At 36.2% G+C, this 26,293-nt stretch overlaps 1 protein-coding gene across 1 annotated transcript in view; it reads right to left on the bottom strand.

The window, feature by feature from the left end:
• Positions 1-4,002: 4,002 nt before the first annotated feature.
• Positions 4,003-26,293, bottom strand: part of LOC105443983 (protein unc-80 homolog) — a 38,042-nt gene continuing 15,751 nt past the window's right edge. The window contains exons 5-10 of the mRNA XM_030982590.1: positions 24,394-24,547; positions 12,182-12,370; positions 8,862-9,043; positions 7,634-7,785; positions 6,939-7,147; positions 4,003-4,881 (exon numbers count right to left, since the gene is read on the bottom strand). Coding sequence (XP_030838450.1) covers positions 4,826-4,881; positions 6,939-7,147; positions 7,634-7,785; positions 8,862-9,043; positions 12,182-12,370; positions 24,394-24,547 — 942 coding nt within the window. The 3' untranslated portion in view covers positions 4,003-4,825. The remainder of the gene's footprint in view (positions 4,882-6,938; positions 7,148-7,633; positions 7,786-8,861; positions 9,044-12,181; positions 12,371-24,393; positions 24,548-26,293) is intronic.

Below are 26,293 nucleotides of genomic sequence, written 5' to 3'. Positions count from 1 at the left end.
CAATTCTTTCTCCAGCGATTGTCATGCTAATTAATAGTTCTGGATTGTTTGAAAGAGAATACAGTGTGCAGATATGGGACAACTGAAAGATTCAGAATGTACACTTCACTGCAATATGATGAAGATACATGAACCAGTTATCAAGAAATGAATGAAAAGTCTTTACTATAGTGGGGGTTGCAATGGTGATAATGGTGATGAGTTATCATGCTGGTGATGTTAGTGGTGATGATGTGGATATATGGCCTTGGTATTTGATGGTATTAAAGATGATTATGGGAGCAGGGGCGTACGCAGGATTTTTTCAAGGGGGGGGGGTTTTAAAATCGGGCCCAAAATATTTTGCTCCCGAAAATTTTTAAATCGCGCCAGCCGAAAAGTCGCTCAGTGGGGGGGGGGGGGTTTACACACATAAAAATACCAAGGGGGGGGGGGTTTGAACCCCCAACCCCCCCCCCCCCCTGCGTACGCCCCTGTATGGGAGAATGATAAACGTAGTGATAATGATGTTGACGATTATAATGATGGTAATTGATTGCCTTGCAGATGTGTCTTTGTCGTCAAAAAAGAGTGCAAAGGAAAATCTGTACGAATGGTTGGTGTATTATGTCAGATGTAATTCTCATTAAGTTATTTGAACTGAACCACAGTGACGACATGAAAACATGATTAATTATAAATGTATATTGATGATGGTGGTGACAATGATGTTGGTGATGATGGTGGTGGCGATGTTTTTGATGGTGGTGGTGATGTTGATGGTGATAATGATAGCTGATGATAAGGAAGAATAATTATGATTACTTGAGATGGTGATTCTGTATGAATTAGGTTTGCTAGGTGTAAATGTAAATTTTATGGTGGCCCTGTAATCATTTGTTGATGTTATACCGACATCTATATATACTCGGCAACCTAATAACAAAAATAAAAAAATAATAAAGATTTTCAAATTAATGGTATATACAAAACTTATGTTTCATATTTCCAAAAAAAATGAAGTGGGGAGGGGGGGGGCAAATTTTTTTTTCTTCTTTCCCCCCCCCCCCCCCCCCCCGAAAAAAAAAAATTGGCGTTAACAATGGTTTGAAAAAGTATGTTAAAGAGAAAGAGAAAGAGAAAAAGAAAGAATAGTAACCTGCCAGTGTCAAAATAAGGGGGTTCCGTCCCCTGGACCCCATCAAGGTCCCTTAGGCGGGCCTCTCGATGCTGATCTGACCGTAATCAAATAATACTATAATAATAGCTTGTTCTTATATAGCACTTTTCAGGACCAAAGGCCCTCTCAAAGCGCTTTACAGAAATATATGATTACCCCGGTCATCAGATTCAGGCTTACCTGCACAAAATGTATGCACGTTCTCCACTCGCTGGGGAGCATTCCATCCAGGCGTTATTTTGACAAGCGCACACTTGCTAATCTAAACACATTAGCTTTCGCATCCCAAATGCCTGAAACCCCTGAGCTTCATGGGGCTCAGCTCCCTACGCCCCCCGCCAATTATTGATCTGCCAGTGTCAAAAATAGCCCCCTGAATTGTTCATCTGACCATAATTAAATGCCTAAAACCCCTGAGCTTCATGGGGCTCAGCCCCCTGGACTCAATTTACACTCTAGCTCCAAACGGATGATACGAATCATGAACAAAAAAATAAACCCATTGAGGAAAAAATACAAAACTAGATGAGAATACATGATTAATATAATTATGTATCGTTATACAAAAAAAAGATAAAATGGTTATGACAAAGCATTGCTGGAATTTTTGCACAATACTTTTCTCTTTAAAAAAAATGTTGTGCAGGTTGGTATCTACATGTAGGTGAGAGCAAAACAGTACCCAAAAATCCACCTTTCAAAGATATATGTTTAGTAACAGACCAAGTCTCTTTGATTGGCGATCATGATGGTACCCAAAAAAGGAACCTGGAATTGTGAGAAAGACTTCTCTTTTTTCTTCCTTTTCTTTTGATCAGCCACTTTGCGAAAGTAGCTTACCAAAGAAAGGAACTCTCATACGATCATCTAAATGCATAAAGGCAATATGAAATAAGGAAAAAAAAGAAAATGGAAGCAAAATACAATAAAATACCAAGCAGAGCAGAGTTTGAAATGTATAAGCATATAAACAAATTGATTAGTTATTCATCACATGTTACTTTGAACATTATAATATGAAAGGATTATGACATAGCATCAAAAGTGAAGTTACATGTATTACTAGTATCTCTAGAATGAACATGTATATAGAGTCTAAATGTTCTAAATACAAAAAGTGAAGTTCACCATTTTGAAGAAAAAGTGTTACAAAATAAATTGCATACAAATTGCTTGTGAAAAACATTAGTAAGGCAAAGATGAATATTCCGACAATAAGTTTGCCCTAATTGTTTCCTGTTTTCAACGTCCTCTGAGCCAAACCTACTCACAATATATTGCTAAACCAATAACTTGCATTTAGTATCTCACTCCACTTTTTTCCTTGCATATCTTGCTGTCCGTAGCATTTTTGTCTCGCCTGCATAGCAAAAGCGAGACATAGTCGCCGCTTTTCCAGTGGCGGCGGCAGTGACGGCCTTTTTTCTTCAGATTTAACACTTTGATCTACAGTTGTGCACCAATTTTTTTCTGTGTTCCTAAAAAGGGGAGGGGAGTTTTGATGCTAAATCTTTATCAGAGGAAAAACAAAGCAGATGGTTTAATGTAATATGCATAGAAGCTCATTGATTTGATGCAATTTGGAATGCAAATTCTGTTTCCATTAGGCCTACTTATCAACTGTTTTCCTTCTAAACTGCTTAGAGGCATTATGCGATTTGCGGTAAAGAAATATCTTATTATTATCATTATTATTGACTGCTATGCAATTTAATATTTTACTGGCATAGGCAGTGTGAACCTATTAGATTTAGGGTTGCATACTGACAGTTATATTTTGGAAAAAGATGATCTTCTCCTTCTTCTTTAAATTCCACATAGATTAATAAAATGTGAAAATAGATATCACATATTCCCGATACAGGATAAACATTGATGAAAATGAAAGGCAATATGATAGATAATACTCATGAAACATCAATAAATATGTTTTTATAATAGATGGTATGACATTTGATTTAAGTTTAATAGTAATGTTCTATATTTAGGGAAATAGGATTACACCATAGTATTGTAATAGTATTGTATTGTAAAAACTGCAGTATTCAGATATAGTTGCGGGAAAACAGTATATACACTGTTTAATTCAAAGGCAAAGCTTAAAAACTCTTCTTTTTTTTTGCAAACAATTTTCTCGCCGACTATTTAAAGGATATTGCTTTATTTTGATGTAAAAAACTGCAGAATATGAAACTACACCAGCAATGGTTAACTTTGCAAATGTACATGTGTTGCATTTTACCAATCACAATGATTTGTAATTTAAAATAACATTAATCCCTCCTGTGCTACATGTACTATAGAGGGGTAAGTTTTAAATGAACTCAGTCAGAAGTTCAAAATATATTTGATATTGAAGGCGCTTATATTGGCAGGCTCAGTATAATAGGCATTAAGAGGTCATCTATTTTTTAAATTTTAATTGATTTAAAAAAAATATATACATATATGTATATATATATTATATATTTAGATTCTCCCCCATATTTTATAATACAGCCAATCTTGATGGTGCTATACAATGACCAAAGAATAAGGATAGTAAAGAAAACCACAGAAGTTCTGATATTGTTTTTCAAAATGTGGGTATATGCTATTAAACGGAAAAGTATAATGAGTATTGTATACTTGCATACCACGTTCAAATCATAGGTAGAGATAAGCTTGTATGTGTACAATGTACAATGTACATATATGTTTTTGTTAACCCTTTCAAGACAGAATAATTTTAGTAAAGTGATCACATATTTTTCTTCAAATTGAAAACAATAATATATTTCCTTTATTGCTACATTGTTAAATCAAAATATAATGTCCCTGAAAACAATATATGTGGGCGATAATGTTGTCAAAATTTTGTTTAAAATGCACAATTTTTTATGGTAAACAAGTTATCTTGAATCTTTTAACGTGTGGCCAATTTAAAGATTATAAAGATATTTTCCTTTAAAAAAATTCCAGGTATCAAACGCAACATAGTCACTAAATAAAACTGGATATAGTATGGCAACAGTTTTCGCCCTTTTCACTCATGCAACTGGCAAATTTGTCAGAGATCTGAATTTATTGCGCCAAACCACGAATTGTTGAATGATTGTCGCGAAAGGGTTAAACAAGATTTGAATATTGTGAGACATGATTCATAGTTTGTACGATAAGTGAGGTTAGAATAAAAAAGAAAACAACTTCCAAGTGCACAAAGACTTAAAAACCAATGAAATGAAACCTATTAGTTGAACAGATTAATAATGGTGGAAAACAGTGTGAATACTCCAATAAGTACAAAACCCATGCTCGAGTTATTAATTATGCAAAGAAAAGATGAAGGAAAATAAACAAAAACAAAAGCACACTTTGAATGGAAACTTGTATGAGTAATTGTGAGAATTCAACTGAAGAATTAAAGAGCAAACATAAATGCCAGAATCGAAGGATCAGATCGGAAAAGCAAACTGAGAATAGTGTCACTAGAGGGAGGCAGACAGACTCCAAGGAATATCAAAATTGTGTTATTACGCAGAGAAGTCATTCCGAGTAAAAACCACGCCAAAGGTCAAAGGTCGATTAGAGGATCGATAAAGGCACCACAATTAGAAATTCTTGCTCAAACTGAGAAGAAAAAAACAGGAGTCAGAAATGTTTTAATAGGAGAGTTGTTGGAGAGTTTTAAGATATAACATTACCTTTGGTGTAAGCTCGTGTTCTAACACCATGTGAGTTGCCTTTTTGAATATATAAAACATTCACAGGGATGCAAAAAATAATGCAATAAGAAGGGAGAGAAAAAAAGAAGGGATTGCAATCAATTGAAAGAGAAATAAATCATTCTTGGGATGTAAGAAAAATCAATCTTGAAAAGGGAGATAACAAGTTGCAAAAATATTTTTAAGAACATATCTCATTCCCAGAAATCTACATAAAAAAATGAACTGAAAGTAAAATTAAATTGTTGGAGAAACAAAAATAACAAGGAGGGTAAAACAAACAACCTTATCTTTTAAATGAATATGGGTCAAGCAATACTTTCATGGTGTAAATTTAATTAAAAAATATTCCGGTATCATAAAACCAGTACCTTTTATGTGAATGAAACTGTCACCAATGTTGCAAGAGGTCAAGGTTCAGGAAAGTTTCATGCAGCAAAATGACTGAATGACACTTGCAACATTTACTTTTTGCAAGTGGCAAATGTTTTTTTGCTACAAAACAGTCATCAGTAAAATTTCATGCCAGAGTCATGTCATGAAAGTTTTATTGTTTCACAGTACTTATTTTTCTCTTTGGAAAGGGATTCTTTTAAATATGAGTTGCTTGCAATAAGGTGTTTATATTTCTCATCCAGAGACGTATACTATCATCGTAAAGTACATACAAGTCATGTATTATCCTTGTGTCATTATAATCAGAATTTCATCTTGATCTTTTTGATCATCCTCATTATCATTGATCATGTTATGAGCCTCAACATCATCACAATACCCGTAAAAAGTAAGCAAAGTATTTACCATCAACTTACATTTCAAGAACTCAATTCAACCAACTATTATCCTACATTACTCATGCCATAAAATGTATACATAAAATCAGAGGAGAAAATTATGTAACATTGCATTTGAAAGCTACTGTTTCCATTTTCCATCCTTGAGTTCTGCGTTTTCATGTAACCCATAAAGAACCTGTGAATAAAAGCATGTTAAAGCTGACCTCTCTCTTTCTCTCTTTCTCTCATCTTTTTTCACCCCACTCTTTCGCTCTGTCTTTCTATCTCATTCATCTTTCTCACACCACTCTTTCTCTCTCTCTCACCCTCCTTCTCCCTATCTATCTATCTCTCTCTCTCCCTGTCGCTCCTATCTCCCTCCCCCCTCTCTCTCTCTCTCTTTCTCTCTATCCCCTCTCTCAACCTCTCCCACCCTCTCACCTCTCTATTCCCCTCTCCCCCCTCCCTTAATATCCCCACCTCCTCAACCCCTGTCAATCTCTTACCCTCTTCTAGCCTCTCTCTCTCTCTCTCTCTCTCTCTCTTATTTTTTATCTGTGCTTGTATTCGTAGCAAATCCTTCATTTGGCAATTTTCATTGCAAAACATATCAAATACAATTGCATTCCTGTACTGTACATGTATGTTCAGTGAAACATGCTACATTTGGATTGTACGTTAGGTTTAGATAATCTATAGTTTTTACTCTAGTGTTGAAGTTAGGAATTCATTTTGTGAAGGAAATTGATCATGGAGAAGAACCCTGCAACCACCCCTCCATGCAAAGCACTACATGTACATCTACTGAGCTAGGATTTTTAAAATCAAAATTTCATGGCTTCTTTATTGTATAAGAAAATGTGATTTCCTGATTTATATAAAAAAACTGCTATTTTGATGTTCTAGCTTTGTATGTTATCTCATGACATCTTTCAAATACAGTGACGTTCATGATTTCTGATATTTGTAGAAACATGTTATCTCCTGTTCTCATCACTTATTGCATTTTATTGCTCATATGTGAGTTCAAGAAGCTATCTTATTCTATACAGTTACATTCTTGAATTAAAAAGGTACTGTCAATCAATCTTCCTTCTGTGGTTAAGGAAATCTACATGTATGCAAATCATTTATGAATGCATCAACATCCAAAGACATCTATCCTGTTTGGAACCTTAAGGGCGTTAACTCTGTGGTTAAGTATACAAGCTAAAGCCTTTATGGCTCCAAACAGACAATTTCATGTCCAAGAGAACAGCTAGATATGGAAGGATAACAGGTAAGGTGAATTTAACGTACCGAACTGGAAGACACTGAAGCGCCGCTTCCCGGTCCCGTCGCCCATGTCGTCCTCCAAGGTGGCTTCGTTGTGCGGGTATTTCTTGCCGAACAGGGATCGTCGGAGTCGCGTGCCGGGACTGACGTTGCCAGACTCCATGCCCTGGTCTTTGCCGATCATCGAGGCCGGGTTGGACTTGTCGCCGTCCTGCTTGCAGATGTTGCCATCGCTAGGTGAGAATGGGAGAGGAGGGAAAATTCATAAAATACCTGTAGGCCCTACTGGAGTGGAAAATTTTTTATCATGTGATTTGGGGGCTCGATTAAATCTTACCCCAAAATTTGGAAAGTAATATTAAGTATCTATTCATAAAATATGCAGAGCAAAAATCCTAACTTACATACATGTACTGTAGCAAATGTATACATTTTGCAGAAAAATTCTTCATTATGTGATTTTGGGGCTCAATCAGCAAAATACATCAAAATGTTATCCCCCCCCCCCAAAAAAAAAAAAAAAAAAAAATTGTTTTTCTGTATAAAATAATCAGAACAAAAATTTTAATTTCATGAATACTGAGGAAAAAGAATCCCCTTGACCTGCGTGTTATAAGATCGTAATTGAAGCACATAGTAGTTCAATAATCTGCATTTCCTGCAGCTTTCTTATCTGTTCTCACATCTAAATGAGACTATGCACTGTTTACTTTCATTACCTGTCTGTTTTGGGCAGTTTGTTTTTCTCACTGAAGTCTTTCTGTCCCTTGCCTGCCGAATCAATCAATCCACTTAATGCCACACGTCTGAACACTCCTCCGTGAGCCTCGCGGACGTAATGAAGCAGCTGCCGGACATCGCTATAGAGATTCTGTGGGTAAGAGATATGCAAATTGGCAACAACCCTGTCACCTTCACTATTCATGACGCAGTTTATACCCCGGCCCCCCCCCCACTCAAAGGTCGGAATGACCGCATGCGTGTTGCCAAAATGTCCGGTAAAGGGGTATTTTTCGTGCGACAAAGTCTGGCCCGAGAATTGTAAAAAAATGGGTGTATTTGACTTTCCACCCTGAGATTTTTTTAAAAAGGGGGTGTTTTTCTTTTTTTCTCTCATCTCTTTGGACTCTTGAGAAATTATTCCGAATTTAGGGGGGTAAATTGAGCATTTTTCCTGATTTAGGGGGGTCTCCAAGGCAGGAAAAGCCTGCGAAAAGCCCGCGAAAGGGGGGTTTGGAAATGTTGGCAGTCCTCAGATAGGGGGTGCTTTCAAAAAGAGGGTACGAGCATATGCGTACCCTAAATAACACTGAGTGGGGGGGGGGCCGGGGTTTATACACTGTGATATATCTGTCATGCATTGTTCTATACCATTTCTTCTAGTCCAGCCAACAACAATAGCCAAAAAATAGCACATACAATATTTCTTTTTCTTCTGGGTTACAAATACATTTAGAAGTACAATACGGTAATTGAAATATCCACACAAAAAATCACACAAAGTAAGAGGAGTGGCCACAACATATTTTAAAAATTAAATTTTGAACAATGAGAATATTTACCCCGATATATAAACATTTATATAATAAAAAAAATGATGAAGTATTAAAACCAAAATACACAAAATGCTCCGGAGCCAAACTCTTTTGCGACAGGAAAACTTTGATAACTTGTAAACAAGTCATTTGGGGATCAAGAAACTTAGTGAATTGCAAAAATTTAGTGTTGTGTCAGCTGTGTATCAATTATTTCCCCCTATGAAACTTTGTAAATGTGAACCACTTGAAAAATTAACAATTATTTCATGCATGTAAAAATTTCTTGTTTTATAGATTAATGTTATTCAATCAAATATGAATATATCTAAATTGAGCGTGGTTGACCTATTCACCCTTTCAATAAATGGGTGTGTATTTATCTGAAAGGATGACAGTATTGAAAGCTCACCTCATTTTCGGGAGTAGCCAGCTCTTCTTTGGAGGATGCCAGCCTGGAAACCAAAGCCTTGAAGATGCAGCCCACGATGGTCCCTTCCACACCCCTAACACCGGTTCCTGCTACCCCACTACCAAAGTTGGTAGCAAAGCCACCTCTGGTCATCCCTTCTGGGTTGTTGGTTGATGATGCTCCTGTTGTATAAATGGATTTCTTAATCATACGTGTGTTTAGGGTTATTATCATCCCCATCATCAATCATTGTTTCATTGTTTAATTACTAAAACTATCATCATCCTCAACACCATCATCTTCATTCTCATCACCACCATCAAAACCATCATCCCCACCATCACTATCATAGCTTTCATCATCACAATCCTTATCATCATCAACAATGTCCTTTGGCAAGACATTGATCTACATTTGCCACTCTCCACCCAGGTGTTAAATGGGTACCCAGTAGGATGCGAAAGCTAATGTGCTTAGATTAGCAAGTGTGGGCTTGTAAAATTGGTACATCATTACCAAAACTATAAATTGATCACCGTTATCATCAACGTCACCATTACCACTAGCATTAGCAGAATCATCATCGCCATCACCATCATCATTATAAGTGGTCATTATCATCACACTCACAATTGTCATTAGGTGATACGTAACGAAGTCTACGTATCACCTATTGATTTCGTCAAGATTTTTATTTATTATTATTCTTCTTCTTCCTATTATTCTTCCTCGATTTTGTTCACAGGATATCTCAAGACTGAATAAAGCCATTGTCATGAAACTTTCAATGATGATAGATCTTAGTCTAACTTAGAACTGCGTGACTTTTCAAAGACTCAAAGTTATCGTGACATCATCCAGGCGCCATTTTGTGAAAATCAACTTATGATCATATCTTCATAACGGAAAGTAATTTTTCATTCATATTTATCATGAATAAGATCAATATCCGTCCGGTCAATTTAAGGTCAATAAACGTGCGCAAATGCGCAAATTTTTTTTGCATACGTTTCAGGCCATATGGAGCATTTGACAAAATCATGCACGCGCGCATGCGCACGGTTTTTTGCGCGTACTAGCATTTTGCAACATAGAATCGCCGTATTTTCTCTATCATCATATTTGGCACATTTTTCCAAGCATTTTGATAACTTGTTCATCTTTTAATAACGTAATGAGCGTCCGTCAAAGTTGACAGCACGCACGGACCTGCGTTATCTTTATCCACAATACATGAGCAAAAACATGCCTATACAAAATTCTTTGTAACTCTTCAGAATAGATAAGAACTCCCAATATGTTATCATATTTAGATAGATTATGAGTCGGAAATGTGATTTCATGTCTCAATTGACCCTCAATTAACTCATGACGTCATCATAATGGCCTCCAAACTCAAAATTTCAATTTGCATATTATGACGTCAGCATATTTTTGGAAAATTGATTGTATCTCTGTAAATATTGATTGATTTTCTTTCAAATTTTGATATGTTCTAGCTGAGACAATTGTCTACAAATATCATGACCACAATTTTTCATTTTGACAAAGGCATCATGGCGTATTTTTGTGATTAAAGGAGGCATGTCAATTTTTCACATTTTGCGTGTATTCTCTACGGGACATGACTTTTTCTCAAAACTGGATTCGACACTCCTGTCTTTCGCGAGCAAAATCTCCGTTGCTTTAGCTTCGTTTTTGCTGAGCTTCGAATATGTTGTAGCTGAGATGATAAGCTATCACAAATGTGTCTTTTATTTTTCGATCAGATGCCGGGATTATGCTCATATTTCACTTGAAAAGTAGGATTTGAGAATTCCATTTCCCGTTTATGTGTAATCGCTATGGGACATGTTTGGGTATATCGGTAACGCACTTGACTTCCATCCTCGAGATCCATGGTTCGAGTCCGGGTGTCTCCAACAATATTTGTCTTCACTTTTTCTTATTTTGACCTTTCACTGTACCATATCCTTTGATTATTAAAACACGTAGAGTCGCAATAATGTAATAAACAACTCTATTTACTTTATTATTACCCTATTTTCACTAAATCCATTACTTTTTGCGTTTAATCCCTATGGGAGATGACTTTTTCTCAAATCCTGATTCTACATTCCAGTGTTTTGAGCATTATCGCTGGTATTTCCGTTTGGATTTTGTTGATTTTTGATTATGTTGTAGCTGAGACAAGTTTCCACAATATTTATGTAGACTATCTAACATTATCATGACGTTATCATAGTAAAAAATTCAACCATAGGTGACATGTCAATTATCATGTATAACAATCCTCAATCAAATACCTGAAGGGGGCGCTATACCACTTTTAATCATGGTCATCTGGAAGGCATTGTTAACAATTGCATCTCTCTCTCTCTCTCTCTCCTCTCTCTTGCTCTTTTACCTTTTCCTCTCATGTTCTGCCCCTCTCCTTTTTTGGTCCGTCTCTGCATCTATCTATTTCTCTTCTCTTTCACCCTCTCCCTCTCTCTTGCCTTGCCTCCCTCTTATTCTCTTGGTCTGTCTCCCTCTGCCCTACAGTTGAAACTTGACTCATTGATAGACCATAATGGGAGTAGTAAACGAAAGATGAAATCGTGAAAATGCGTTCTTCATTATGTTACACATGAGCATACATATCACCTAATTCGTCAAAGTGATGAATTAAAGTCTAGTTATTAATTACCACCATCAGCAACATCAGACTCGTGCGCACCACCATAAGAAATTCTCATGATGATGATGCTCATTATAATCATCATCATCATTTACATTATCATATTTATGATCACTATCATCACTACATGTCATCATCACCTTCTTTATCATTATTATCTCCTTTTCCATTATCAATATCAAATCTGTTATCATGGTTATCATCATCACCACTATGATCATCATTGTCATCATCATCTTCATCTTTATTATCATCTTGACATCACTATCATCTTCACTGATTAACTCACTCCTTTCCAGCCTGATGACCACTGTCTGGGATGTGTCCCCAGCATCATCATCATCTTCTGCTTAATCATCATCATTATCATCACCACCACCATCACTTCAACTGCATCATTGTAATCATCATTACAGTATTATTATCATCACCACCACTACCATCATCTTCTTTTTCTTTATCATTTTTATAATCATTATCATCAACACCATTACCGGGCTTATCATCATCATCAACATCATTATCATCATCATCAACATAATTATCATCATCACCAGCAATGTCAGCATCATCATCAACTCCATTAACATTATAATCACCCCCACCCCCACCACCACCACCACCACCCCATTTGACTTACTCTCTCCCAGCCTGATGACTGATGGCCGTGATGTGTCCTCGCAGAAACCCAGGAGAGCATGCATAAAGTCCAAAATATTCTCCACGGGATGAGCCGAGATGACATAACGAAGGTAGCGTCGGAACTGGGATGAATCGATCTTGTACATACGATTCAGGCAGTGATGGCCAAGATTACGTAGCCTGTCACCTGACAAAGATCATAGAAAACATTGAAAGGGTTATTAAAATGATAACGATGTTGATGAAGTTGATAAAAAATAATTTAATATTGTTAATCACAATTAAAAATAGTGAACTGAGACAATTCTATATCTTGTACATGTCCACCTGATTTAGACAATGCGTGACCAAGTTATATGATCTATCACCTGACAATAATTGTAAGGAGATAAATAGTAATGTCAACAATGTTTGGTGAAAATGGTGATGACGACTGTAATGATTAAAAGAATATGATAAAGTACTGAATGGTGAAGTACTGAATGTAATACTGACACTTTATCATTTTCAAAATTCATGAAGATTTTCACACTAAAACTTTTTAAAGATTAATAATCAGCAAGAAAGAGAAGACTGCAGACACTATTAAGATAGTGGTCTTTTGACAACAGACAACCTACAAGAAAGGCACCAAATTAATCAACAAAGCTGAGGAAGTGCATTGATTGATACGAATCTGTCTTTTAAATCTGCTTCAGGCAGTGCTGAATCATGAATCAATATATTCCTATCTACCACTGATTGTAATTAATAATCCAACTCAAATCAATTCAAGACTGTTTCTTTTGAAGATCGGCATTTCTTTGTATTGACAGTTTTTAAGACTATGATAATGATGATATTTAATAACAAAAAGGACCGCAGGAAAGGGAGCATCTAAAATGACAAGAATCTACAATCCAATAGATGCAGTGCTGAATCAATGTGTTCATATCTTCTGCTGATTGTGATTCATAATCCAACTTAATCACCATTAAAAGAATAGAAAATTTTGCAGATCAGCTTTTTTTTCATATTACCAGTGATGAAGATTACAACAATGATACAGATAATAACAAACGAATGCAGCAAACGAAGTGCCTGAGGCCCTGAACTGAAACAAATCTATCTTGTACATCCCTAGGAGTCCCTCAGAGAGGACTTAAAGCCGCCGGTCCCCTGGTTCCTTACTTAGAAACATACACATGCTTTCTAAGCAGTCAGGTAAAACAAACAAACAAGCATCCAATTTAGACAGTGCTAACATGAGGCGTTCATATCTGATGCTGATTGTAATTCTAAGTCAAAGTCATTTCAACAACTGTATTTTGAAATTTAGGCTCTGTTTTTGCTCTTAAAACTGCCATCACTGGTAGAAGTAGTAGTAGTATTTATTAATATACAATATAATTATATTAAAAAACAACGTAAGTGGCTAGATTGCTCATATTCAGCCTTGCCTCGCATGACGCGGCTTTGTATGAAAACAAGCCTGTTAACCACATTCATTGAATGTCCTTGAATGTAATTGAATTTAATTGAATGTCTGCATTAACTCTTTCTCTTTCTCTTTCTCTTTCTCTTTCTCTTTCTCTTTCTCTTTCTCTTTCTCTTTCTTTTTCTTTCATATCGTTTGACATACATTACACATGTACATTGTATCTGTACTAAAAGTTGAGTGTGGCAGTCCTTCATTTGCCTAATTCGTCGACGAATACTCAAAAGAAGGAAGAGCGATTGCTTTTGCATGGCTTCTTCTTGCAACTCCACATCCATGTACACGTACAAGATTTTTACGTTTGTCTACAAATACAAGTACAAGGCTTCTACTTTCATCTTTAAAGGGGAGGTCCACCCTGATATTGTGTTGGTTTTTATAAAAGCAGAAAGAAGCAGATTAGTGAAAGTTATAAAAGCTATGAATTTTTTAAAGTTTTAATAATTAAACAAACATTGGCAACTCAATAACGTACATATATGTTTTGAGGTAGTAGGTCCTCTTGCATTTTAACATTCTGAATAGAAAAGTTCAAAAGATTTTGTTTTTGTACATGAGGTTGTTCCACATATGCTTTATATAAATGTTATGCTAATTGATGGGAACTATTTGCCATAATGTTTAGGTCATTATAAAGAGGGAAAAGGACGACAATCTACTCTGTGTGTATATAACGCATGTTAGCTGTTGAGAGTTGTTGATACACAAATAATAATAATAAAAATAATCGCAATAGTTTACCCAGGGTAGCCTCATCAATATCGATACTTACCACCGGCTTTATGAATGATTTATGCTGTTTTAATTTGAACTAATTGCCATAATTTGTACCTCATTTAGGAGGGGAGTTAATATTCAGTGTATATGCAAACTGTAGATACATGTACCTCTATACTGTTTGTAAATTATAAATTCCATGCTAATTGAAATATAATAATAATAAGATCAATTCATTAAGCCCAACTCCTATATAAACATACTTTACTGCACTGTGATGAAAACAGAACTCTTAACAGTTCTAATTTACAGACACACAATTAAAATCTATTCAAAAGCTCCTGCAAAAAAAGCGTTTTTAATAAAACTTTGACGACAGCAAAAGATAATTCTTTTCTTATGTGTAGTAGTAGATTGTTCCAAAGCTTTGGATGAAGCGGCGCAACTGTGTAAATGTAATTTGAAATTCTTTAATTAAAGGTAAAGACCAGTTATGGTCATGCGATTGCATTGTGAAAGAAACGTTGTGGAATCGATCAGAAAAGGTTGATCATTTAGCATCTAGCATCTGCAAGGTTCTGGAATCATCAAAATGATAAGAAATTTGGCCCATTCTTCGTAAAGTTACAAGCACTATACACAGAAAGATGTATATGGGACTACCCTATATCTCTCACAGACCATGAGAGAAACAAATTTACCAAATATATGAATTAGTAGGCTTTTTCCCGGCAAATTTTTTATCATCATGTATTAGTTAAAACATATTCTTTCACATGACTGGTAATGAGAGCTTCCATTTCATTTTTTGAAATTGGGGCGTTTCCAATACTGGTCTTTACCTTTAAGATCATACATGCATGTGGTTGTTATAAATGCACACTGTACAATACAAATGTACATGAACAGGAGGGTGATACGCTAATTGAATCAATTGTCATAATATTTTATATTAGTGTCTTATCTTCCCATGTTGATGCAGTACTAAAACAGCTTTGATTGTTATCTCAATCAACACATGGAGGTCTTCACGGCAGACACTATAATAACAAATACAAGAGCAAGGGAGATATACCCGGTACATGTATCTAGATACTAGTCTGTCTGTCTTCCCCCTCATGTACATAATACAATGTGTGCCGGTAAAAAGGAAACCCACATTCACGTTGTAGAGGTGTCATGGTCTATTGGACACTTCCCCAGACTGTGGATCACAAAAAGGCCTCTCCTCATCAGCTCGAGTTTGCCAAATAACCCGCTATTTTCAGACTCAGGATATTATCCCGAAGCTAGAAATTGCATCTTCACCAGACCAATAAGCTCATCACAAATGTTGAATGATTATGATTTATGTACACATTTCTAAAACATTTTGTCTTTTGTCATTTTACTGTGTTAAAGAGAAGGTTGAGTTCTGGGAAGAGGTGAAAAATAATTTGTGAACGTTACTCATTCTTATTATGCAAGTGTGGAAGAACATCAGATAAGACATGTTCCCTGAAAAACATGGCTCTTCAAATGCCTTCATATTCTAAATATACATGTAACATCGTAAAAATCAGGGGGCCGGCTTTTTACGCCACGTGTTCGTGTAGTCCCATATACATCTTTCTGGGTACAATGTTTGTAACTTTACCAAGACTTGGCCAAATTTATTATCATTTTGATGATTCCAGAACCTTGCAATACACACAAATTCTTATATGCTAGATGATCAACCTTTTCTGGTCGGTTCCACACCGTTTCTTTCACAATGCAATCGCATGACCAGAACTCAACTTCATCTTTAACTCCATGTAATTCAGCCCAAGGGCTGCCATGTGGAATTTTACAAATAAATTCCAATACCAATGAACAGTCTTTTTTATGGGTGGAGGTCTTTTAATGTTATGTAGCTTAGGAGGCATACTGTATAGTTGTTCTATCCTCTGCAGATTCATAAAGACATGGAGTGACTTGCATGGCAGGGCTATGGGAACATGCCCTCTTGGCTCACTTGATCTGTCACTTACAATCAGTTAGCCAATTAATCTCCGACATATATACCCATCACATTGTCCCTCACAATTTCCATCACTAGCCAAAAAAGACTGGTAGTACAGCTGTGTGCCGTCAGAATAGCATTAATTAGGAAATTACTAATTCCAAATCTGTTGGAAGTGCCCTTCTATTTAACAGAGCAAAAAGTCTACTGAGAGGCAGAAACGCATTAGTTCTGTATTAAAGTATGAATTGTTGAATACACTTCAGGCTCTCAGCTGGAACAGATACATAATCAGAGACTTGGAATATTGTTGCACAAAAATTGTGTATTTCAATCATGAATTTCTCTTGAAACTCTGACCTGTCCCTTTAATCTGGATAAGGATTGCACAGGAGACAGATGGGAATGTTAACATGTTTTGCCTGTCAAATAATGTATATTTCTGATGAAGTTTTCTCTATCTCTCTATCGATCTCTCTCTCTCTCTCTCTCTCTCTCTCAAAGTAATTTTCTATTGATATGTTGCACCATCATCACCAAATGCACAATATTTTAATTTTAAATATCATAAATGCTAGCAAATTCAAATACTGTTTCCTACTAAACATACGCTGGGCCTACATTGAGAGTTTGCAGGTCAACTATGATATCTCTTTAAAAACTCTGACCTGTCCCTTTAGATTGGATAAGGATTGCATGGGAGTCTTTACATGTCTTATGTGAGTTTTTTCCCCTCCCCTACCCCACTTTCTCTCTCCTTCCCTCCCTCCCTCCTCCCTCTCTCTCTCTCTCTCTCTCTCTCTCATCATTATCTCTCTGTTTCATCTTCATCACCAAATTATACATGAATACAAATCCTTTGTTAATGCATAGTATCCACAGAGCTTGCATTCAAATTTGCAGGTAAAGCATGAATATCTAACCAAAAATATCTGGACTGTCCCTTTAATTTGAGAGGGCTGCATGGGAGCCAGATGGGAGTGTTTACATGTCTCCCGTGTCACCATAGCACCACAGCTGAAACGACTCATCAAGGCACCACAGCAGTGCGTTACGACAGGATTATTGTACAATACGATTTGCACAATCTCAGAGGCACGGGCAGACAATTACAGAGGAATGAAAAGAATCAGCTCTCAGTCTTAGTGATTTGATGCACTGTGGCAGTGCTATATTTAATTGCATGAAGGCCTATAGAACATGTATACCATTGGTAGAGTGAATATACAAAAAGTTAAAGAGGAATGACTATCATCCTGTTCTTACTGAAGTGATGCATCATGACAGTATTATTACATTGGTAGAGTTTGCAGGAAAATAAAAGAAGACTGAATATTGTCAGCTCATTACATGACTGATTCAAGATGTGTTTGTGAGACTAATTGTATCCCAGAGGGTTGTTTTCAGTTCCTTCCAGTACTGATGCATGATGACAGTAACATCACATATCCCCTTGGAAGAGTTGTAGACAATTGCAGGGGACTCAATATCATTAATTCATTCCTGAAGTGATGCATTATGACAGTTGTATTAATACATTGGTAGAGTTTGCAGACTAATTAAACAGGACTGAATATTGTCTAGTGATTATTGTCAGCTCATTGCATGACTGATTCAAGATGTGTTTGTGAGACTTGTATCCAAGAAGGGTGTTCAATTCTTCTCCAGTAACATTACATTTTCCCTCGGAAGAGTTTGCAGAAAATTACTGGTAGCCGAGTATCATTATTTAATTCTTGAAGTGATGCATTATGACAGTATTATTACACTAGTAGAGTTTGCAGACAGATTAAAGAAGACTGAATATTGTCAGCTCATTACACCACTGTCATTGATGCATTACAGGTTTGTCGTTCCTGAGACTTCTATCCCCCAAAGGTGTTCAACTCTTTCCAGAGCTGATGCATGCATGACAATAACATTATATATTCAATCAATAAAGTTTATGGAAATCTCTAAGGGACTGAATATTGTTAACTAGCTCCTGAAGTGATGCATTACGGCAGTATCATTACATATCGCTTTGGTGGGAAAATTTTGTGAACATTTAAAGGGGAACAAATATTGTCAGCTGTTCACTGAGCAAATACACTATAACAGTATTTAATTATGTATTTCATTGGTAAATTGTGAGGCCAATATGGAGGCCAAAATGGTAACATTACTTATCCCATTGGTAGAGTTTGGAGAAAATTTAAGAGGAATTACTATTGTCAGCTATTTACTGAACCGATAAACTATGACAGTATTATTACATATATCTCATTTGGTGGGGAACTTTTGGGGAAATTTAAAGGAGAACGAATATTGACAGCTCATTACTGAACTGATACTCTATGGCAGTATCGTTATGGTTTTCATTAGTAGTTTGTGAGGCCGATATTGAGGCCAAAATGCTAACATTAAATGTATCCCATTTGTAGAGTTTGTAGAAAATTAAATAGGAATTAACATTGTCAGCTTATTAGTGAATTGATGCATGCATTATGGCATTATCACATATACCTTCGGTAGTTTGGAGGCAAATATGAATGAATTAATGATCCACAGTAAATTAATTACGTTCTATTAAGAGATGCAAGGATCTTAACTCTATGTATCAGTACATGTTCATGATACATGCATGAGTTAATGCCGTAAAAGCTCTAAGCAAATTGCTATCATTTTTTGGCATGCATTAACAAATTGTGACATTAATATTATATGTCCCATTGGTCGAGTTTGTGAGACATATACGGATGAAGTCACGATCATAGTTTACAGTAGACTGAATGTCATCTGCTCACAACTAGATTCACTTGATGAAAAAAATGTGGACCAATGGCTTTCAAACAGATGAATTACCATTAACACTTAATGGATCGATCAATTTATTATGACAGCATTATGAAATGTGATATTATCCCATCAGTTGAGCTTGTACAGGTGATATATATGAATGTAGGGTCAATAGTAGATTGCAGAATTGTTATTAGCAAAGCAGGTGTATAGTCAATGAAAATATAATCTGTCCACTGGAACTCTTTTCATATTTTCTGAATAAATAGTATATTAGCAAATAGCATTTCATCTTTCTGTGTGTATCTTTATTACAGATCTCCCTTAATTTGGAGTTTTCTTGAGCTAAAAGTGAGAGAAAAGGAAAATGTTGACATATGCATAAAATAGAACTATAGAAGATGACAATAATGATAGTATTAGAGATACTACAGTATTTTGAACAGGTTTGTTTATTTAGAAAATATTTATCCACGCTACTAAAGAGAATCTGAATCCGAAACAGTTTTGAGTGGTTAATATTATAAACATATCTCTAGAACAGATTTGTTTATTTAAACAATATTTATCTATACACTACTAAAGAAAATCTGAAACCACAACAGTTTTGAGAGGTTAAATATTATAAACATATTTTTAGAACAGGGACATTTCATCTCTGTAATATAGGCTGCACTGCATAGCTCTTTGAAGTTTTATACAAGATGAACTTTTTTCTCACAGAAGAACAACAACACATTGCATATTTTGCATATACTCTCATGCTGTGCACAGCCTTCCTAGTCGAGGATAATAAGCCCAGCCAAACCCTGCATCACTTCTTCTCCCTCTTCCCTTCTCCCGGGCCAAGCAGCATCTTACGATGATGCTGAAGCCTTCATCATCTTAAGTCACAAATTCCGCGTCTGGCCCTTGCAATTTATATGTTAATTTATCCGCAGAATGCAGCCCCAATATTGGATGCGTATGGGGATCGCGTTGTTTGCCGCTCCCCGCATACTAAGTATAAAATGCAATCTTTGCAGACTTCTTGCTGCAAGCCCCAGCTACACACAAACACACTCCCCCATCGCCCCTAAGTGCGGGGTGCATGTTGTGTGTATATGCATGATTTGTGTGTATGTGGTCTACACTACATGTAGCATGTTTTAGAGCATTTGTGCAGAGGGATGCATACATGTAGGTTTTTTACGATATCAAATTCCATGTACAGGACTTTACATGTATATTGTATTCATATATATATATATATATATTTCCTCACCATTAAAATATATATTGTTACGATACAGGACCTACACATTTGTCAGGAAATGCTTATGTATTAAGTTTCTTTTTTAATGCTAGCAAAAATAATTATTTGTCACATTTGCTGTTCTCATAGTAAAAAAGAAAATACATAGAGAATTTGTTTTATCATTCAATAGACTAAACTCTTCTTTTATGTAAAAGAAACATATGATGTATAATATCAAAATTATCCATGTAAATGCATAAAAACACATCATCTCTCTCCCTCTCTCTCTATCTCTGTATCTGGCTTGGTCTCTCTTTATCTTTCTATCTTTCTTTCTTTCTTCATCTATTTTTCTATTCCTTTCCCATAAGTCTGTCTTATCTCTCCATCTCTCCTTTTTTCCCTTCTTCTTCTTCTTCTTTCCCTTTTACCTCTATTCGTCCTTTTCCTCCTTGTCTTCCTTTCCTACCCTCACATCTTTCTCTCTCTCTCTCTCTCTCTCTCTCTCTCTCTCTCTCTCTCTCGCTCTCTCTCTTCCCTCTTCCCTCTTCCCTCTTTGTTTACCAAATGTTTTTTCATCAAAATCAGAACATTTCATTTTCAAATTGCTCATCAGTATTTCCATAGCATGGTCGCTAGATAAATAAAATATTATACAGCTGAGATTGTAATATTTCTTTTTTTTCATCATTATTAACCTGAACATAGCACAAACCAAAACTGTCATAAACATGAACATGTAGAGAGTAGAAGAATAATGGAATCCTATTCACCAGATCATATACATATATATATATATATTTATTCTACTTTTTTTTCTTCTTTTTTGGTCAATGTTCTTTTTTTTCATATCTAAATTGAATTTTTAAGTGCATTTGAAAAAAATAAATTGCTGGAAAAACAATGTTTTTATCAATTTCTTGTAAAAAACCAACAACAAAACTACATGCATTGATCTTTAAACATGAATGGATTAAAAAGGGATGCCAGATTAGCAGACCTTATGAATGCAGGATGCGTGCAATCGAGAATATCAATATTGCCCTATCAGTCGCACAAATCAAACAGGATTTTGATTGTAAATATCAATTAGTTTCACTTAACCACAATACCTCATAAATGAAACAGCTCTTGATAAATCATCTAATCATCATTGTGCTTTAATCGCACTTACGCATGGCCTTGGGTTAATGAATCTGTGACGGTACCGCTGGTGCGCAACGGAAACGCACAATGAGAACCGCATCCCGCTCCACTAAGCTTTGCGTGCACAAATCAATTATATCGATGTACACAACTGGTAACGATTGGGGATTCCAGCAATAGCCATGGTAATGGAGGGAACAAATATCGGTATGGGAACAGCTGGAAAAATCTGTAATCATATGTTTTGGAATTTAATGTTTTTGTATATTTACGAGTATTTAAACAATAGATATTCCCAGTTATTCCCTGTCTACATGTAGACTTTTATCACACTCTCTCTCTCTCTATCTTTATTGTCAACATTTGTAATTCCCCTCCATCTCTTCTCTCCCACTTTGTATTTCTCTCTCTCTCTCTCTCTCTCTCTCTCTTTCTCTTATATGTTTAAAACTTAATGTTTTCTATATATACAAGTATGCAAACAAATACTTTTTACCTTCTATTCCCTGTCTACATGTGGACTTATGCCACTCTCTCTCTCCCTTATCTATATCGTCAACATTTTCTAAATCCCCTCCATCTCTTTCTCTCCCACTTTGTACTTCTCTCCTCTCTCTCTCTCTCTCTATTATATGTTTACAACTTAATGTTTTCTACATAAATACAAGTATGCAAACAATAAATATTTCTATCTATTCCCAATCTACATGTTGACTTTGGCCACTCTCTCTCCCCTATCTTTATTGTCAACATTTGTAAATCCCCTCCATCTCTTTCTCTCCGACTTTCTATTTCTCTCTTCTCTCTCTCTTTCTCTCTCTCTTTCTCTTTCTCTTTCTCTCTCTCTCTATTATATGTTTAAAACTTAATGTTTTCTATATATATATATATATACATGTTTGCAAACAATCAATGTTTACCTTATATTCCTTGGGCGGTATTCTGAACCCTGTGTTATCTCTAATATTGTTGTATCTTTGAAGATAAGATAAAGTTGGTATTCTGAACACTGTTGTATCTTTTGTGTTATCTTTTGTTGTATCTTTTCTCTTATCTCTTTGGCCGCGCCTGCGCTCATACTTTGATGCGCTTGTAATTGTGCGTATTATTAATACAATGGCATTTTATCCTCATTTGCATATGCGCACGAGAGATAATATGTCGAGATAATTGGTATTCTGAAAGTTGTTGTATCTTTTATCTTATCTTATCTTGCATGGTATTTACAACAATATTTACAACAGGTAGGGGGTTGTTGTATCTTTCGTGGTGATATAATAGCGGCAATCTCTCTTTCCCAAAACCAACTACGTGCCAATAGACGAGTAAGAAGAAGATTGTGTGTTGACCGGAAACATCACAGATGAGAAGTTTCTAAGATATTACATGCTAGGATATGACAATTTTAATGCTCACATCTTAACGAATTGAGTGAAAACGTGATTTGTCTTCATGATCCACGTGCCACAGCGCATAATGATGACGCGCGTAATAAGCGCTCAAATAACTAATTACGCCCAATATTAGTATGCGCTAGGCGCAACTTCAGATATGGCATAAAGTATTCCTATTGGTTAACCCACTTATCATGCTTATATAAAACAGATTTTGATTGGTAGGGTCCATACAAATGGGCGTGTCAACAGTGGTCAAAGATTAAGATAGAGGCGGTCCTACAAGAGATAACACAGGGATAAAATGATGTTCAGAATACCAACTTACAACAATATTAGCGCTGTGTTATCTCTGGAAGATACAACAAAAGATAACACAAAACTTACAACAATGTTCAGAATACCACCCCTTGTCAACATGTTGACCTTTGACACTCTCTCCCTTATCTTTACTGTTAACATCACCTCAATCTCTTTCTGTCCCCTTTTATATTTCGCTCTTCTCTCTTTTTCCTCTCCTCTCTCTTCCACCATTCTCCTCCACTCCCTTTCTTCCTCTCTGTCTATCTATCTGATCTCTCTCTCTTTCTCTCACTCACTCTACCTCTCTGTGTGTCTGTCTCTCTCTCTCTCTCTCTCTCTCTCTCTCCTTTCTCTCTCTTTCTCCCCTCCCTCCCCTCAGTGTACTTCCCCCATTAGGTTTTTCCTTTTTATGTTAATACATGTACACGAATTTGAACTTTGATCTTTGAGCTGTTGACCTCTGACCACTAAGTATATTGATGATGACATCTGTCTCATATTTGGTTTGTTTCTCTTCATGCTAACACATCAATTTGACATTGAAACATTGAACTTTAAACTATGAATGTCTCACATGTTCCTTGTTGACCTCTGACCCCTTCCCACAATAGGGCTGACATCTGTCTTGTAAAGTTGTATTGGGTTATTTCTTCTCTTTATGTCAACACATCAATTTGACATTAGAACATTAAACTTTGAACTATGGGTGATGTTTTACCTTGTTGACCTCTGACGTACCCTTACTACATCCATGACGACATTGTTAACCTTTGATACCTTCCCCACAAAAAAGTATTATTAAGAAGTATTAAGTTTGTGTCTTCTCTTCATGCTAACACATCAATTTGACATTGAAACATTGAACTTTGAACTATGAAAGTCTCACATGTTCCTTGTTGACCTCTGACCCCTTCCCACAACAGTGCTAACATTCGCCTTGTATAAAGTTTGTTTCTTCTTGTCATGCTAACACATCAATTTGACATTGAACACTGAACTTTGAACTTTGAACTTTGGGTGATGTCTTACCTTGTTACCCTCTCACCCCTTCCAAACAACAGGGCTAACATATGTCTTGTATAAAGTTTGTTTCTTCTCTTTATGTTATCACATCAATTTGACATTAAACATTGAACTTTAAACTTTGAACTACGAACTATGGGTGATGTCTTACCTTGTTGACCTCTGACCCCTTCCCCACATCCATTCTGACATCCAAATGCCCTGAAGACCTGGATGAGGGTCTGCATGACTAGGTTGTGGACTGTCATGTCTTCCATTCCCTTGGCGGCTGCTTCAGCATCTCCGTCCTTTACACCTGTCTTAACCTTTGGTAGGATGGAGGAAGATTCAAGGATGGAAAATCAACATTTGAACTTTGATCACCTATGTTTCTAAACAGCACATTTTTGTCTTGACCTGTGGTAGCTAGGTAGGAGGAGGGAGGGAGCTTCGAGGGTGGAAGATCAAGATTGGAACTTCATCTATTGGTTTCTGAACAGCACATCTCTGTCTTATCTTTTGGAAGGAGGGGGATTCAAGGATGGAAGATCAAACTTAGAACTTTCATTAGATGGGTGAGCATTCACAAGGAGAACGTGAAATCAGTAAGCATGCATGATAATCCTTGCATAGTGCTATTGTGAAAATGTAATCCTTCGTAGGAATCATATAACTATCTTAGTTGTTATAAGCCGTTGACTAGCAGATTTTTTCATCCCAAAGGATTCAAAACAGGATTGGGTTTACTAATGTAAAATGGTTTTTCAAGGGAAATGGAAAATTGCCAAAGTTTTCACTATTTTCATGAGGAAAAAATTTAGGAGAAAAGGTAAATCTAAGATGAGAAACCAGTCAATTAACTGCCCTCTCCCAAAAATAAAGACCCACCCCTTCCTAACTACTAACCCCCTTTCCTTGGATTACAAGATATCTTCGTCAATTATCTACCCTCTCCCCAAAAGACCCTTTGTAAGGAAATTCCAGCTAGCAATGGTTATTTCTTAAGATAATGGAGGAGTTTCAAAGTTGTGTGGCATGCAGACAGATGTATATCTACAGTGCCACATGTTGTCATGTATGTCCGATCAGTTTGCGGTCATAGGTACATGTCCATGCACATGTCAGGATGCTCTGTGGCATACTGAGCAATTGATTTAGCATCCCATCCCCATTCCCACTAGCAAAACCATTGTATAGTGTTATATCCCCTGTATAGAAGCAGTGGATGACCAAAGAAGTGCTCCATCTATATTTGCTCTGAGCTATATTTGTTGAAGTTGTATTTATACATATACCGGTATTATTAAAATAGGGTTGCAATTGCATTTTAGGTTCAGTTTAGGGTTAGGGTAAGCGTTTGGGCTCGTGTTAGGTATGATGTAAATCTATAGTTGTCCCCATGAAAGAAAACAAGCTATTGAGGCGACTGGGCTGGAATATGGTTTTGAAACGCAACTATGACAACTGGACATCTACCCCAGACATAAGGAAAGCTGATTTGAGATAGAAAGGGGTTAAACAAAAGGATATGTTACTTCATAAAGGATTGTGGCAACTGGAAAGCTACCACCAGAAAAAATTAGGATATTTGAGGATGGAGGATTAAAGTTAGGACATATTATTTTGTGAAGAGAAAAAGTACTGTAGTGAGCTCTGTATAACCAACCTTTGTAACCATGCATTCACTTCAATGGGAAGACCGGTTACCTGATCTCAGAATTAAGGAATGTATGTATGTCTCCTCTCACCTCCTAGAGAATGGAGCAAAATCTGTCCACTTTTCACACAGTCGTATATAACACATTCTCATGGTGAAAAGGGGGAGCGAGTCTACGAGATAAAGGTGAAGCATTAAGTGCAGAACTAGTCGAATATTAAACAAGGCACCATTCTACAACACTATAAATTGGATCACCGGTGCAGGTAAACACAGGACATGGACGTACAGGGAAGTATATAACATATGCCTACATAACCAACATATATCATTGTGTACCAAGCAAAAGAGTGTGAATTAATTTTTTTTAATGATTTTTTTAATTTTTCTATTTTTCATTGACTCATATCCTGGC

This window comes from Strongylocentrotus purpuratus, unplaced genomic scaffold, assembly GCF_000002235.5.
Source record: "Strongylocentrotus purpuratus isolate Spur 01 unplaced genomic scaffold, Spur_5.0 spur5_scaffold_12, whole genome shotgun sequence".
NCBI classification, from domain to species: domain Eukaryota; kingdom Metazoa; phylum Echinodermata; class Echinoidea; order Camarodonta; family Strongylocentrotidae; genus Strongylocentrotus; species Strongylocentrotus purpuratus.
The sequence above is the reverse complement of the archived record's forward strand: the minus strand, read 5'-3'. Positions and strand labels throughout refer to the sequence as shown.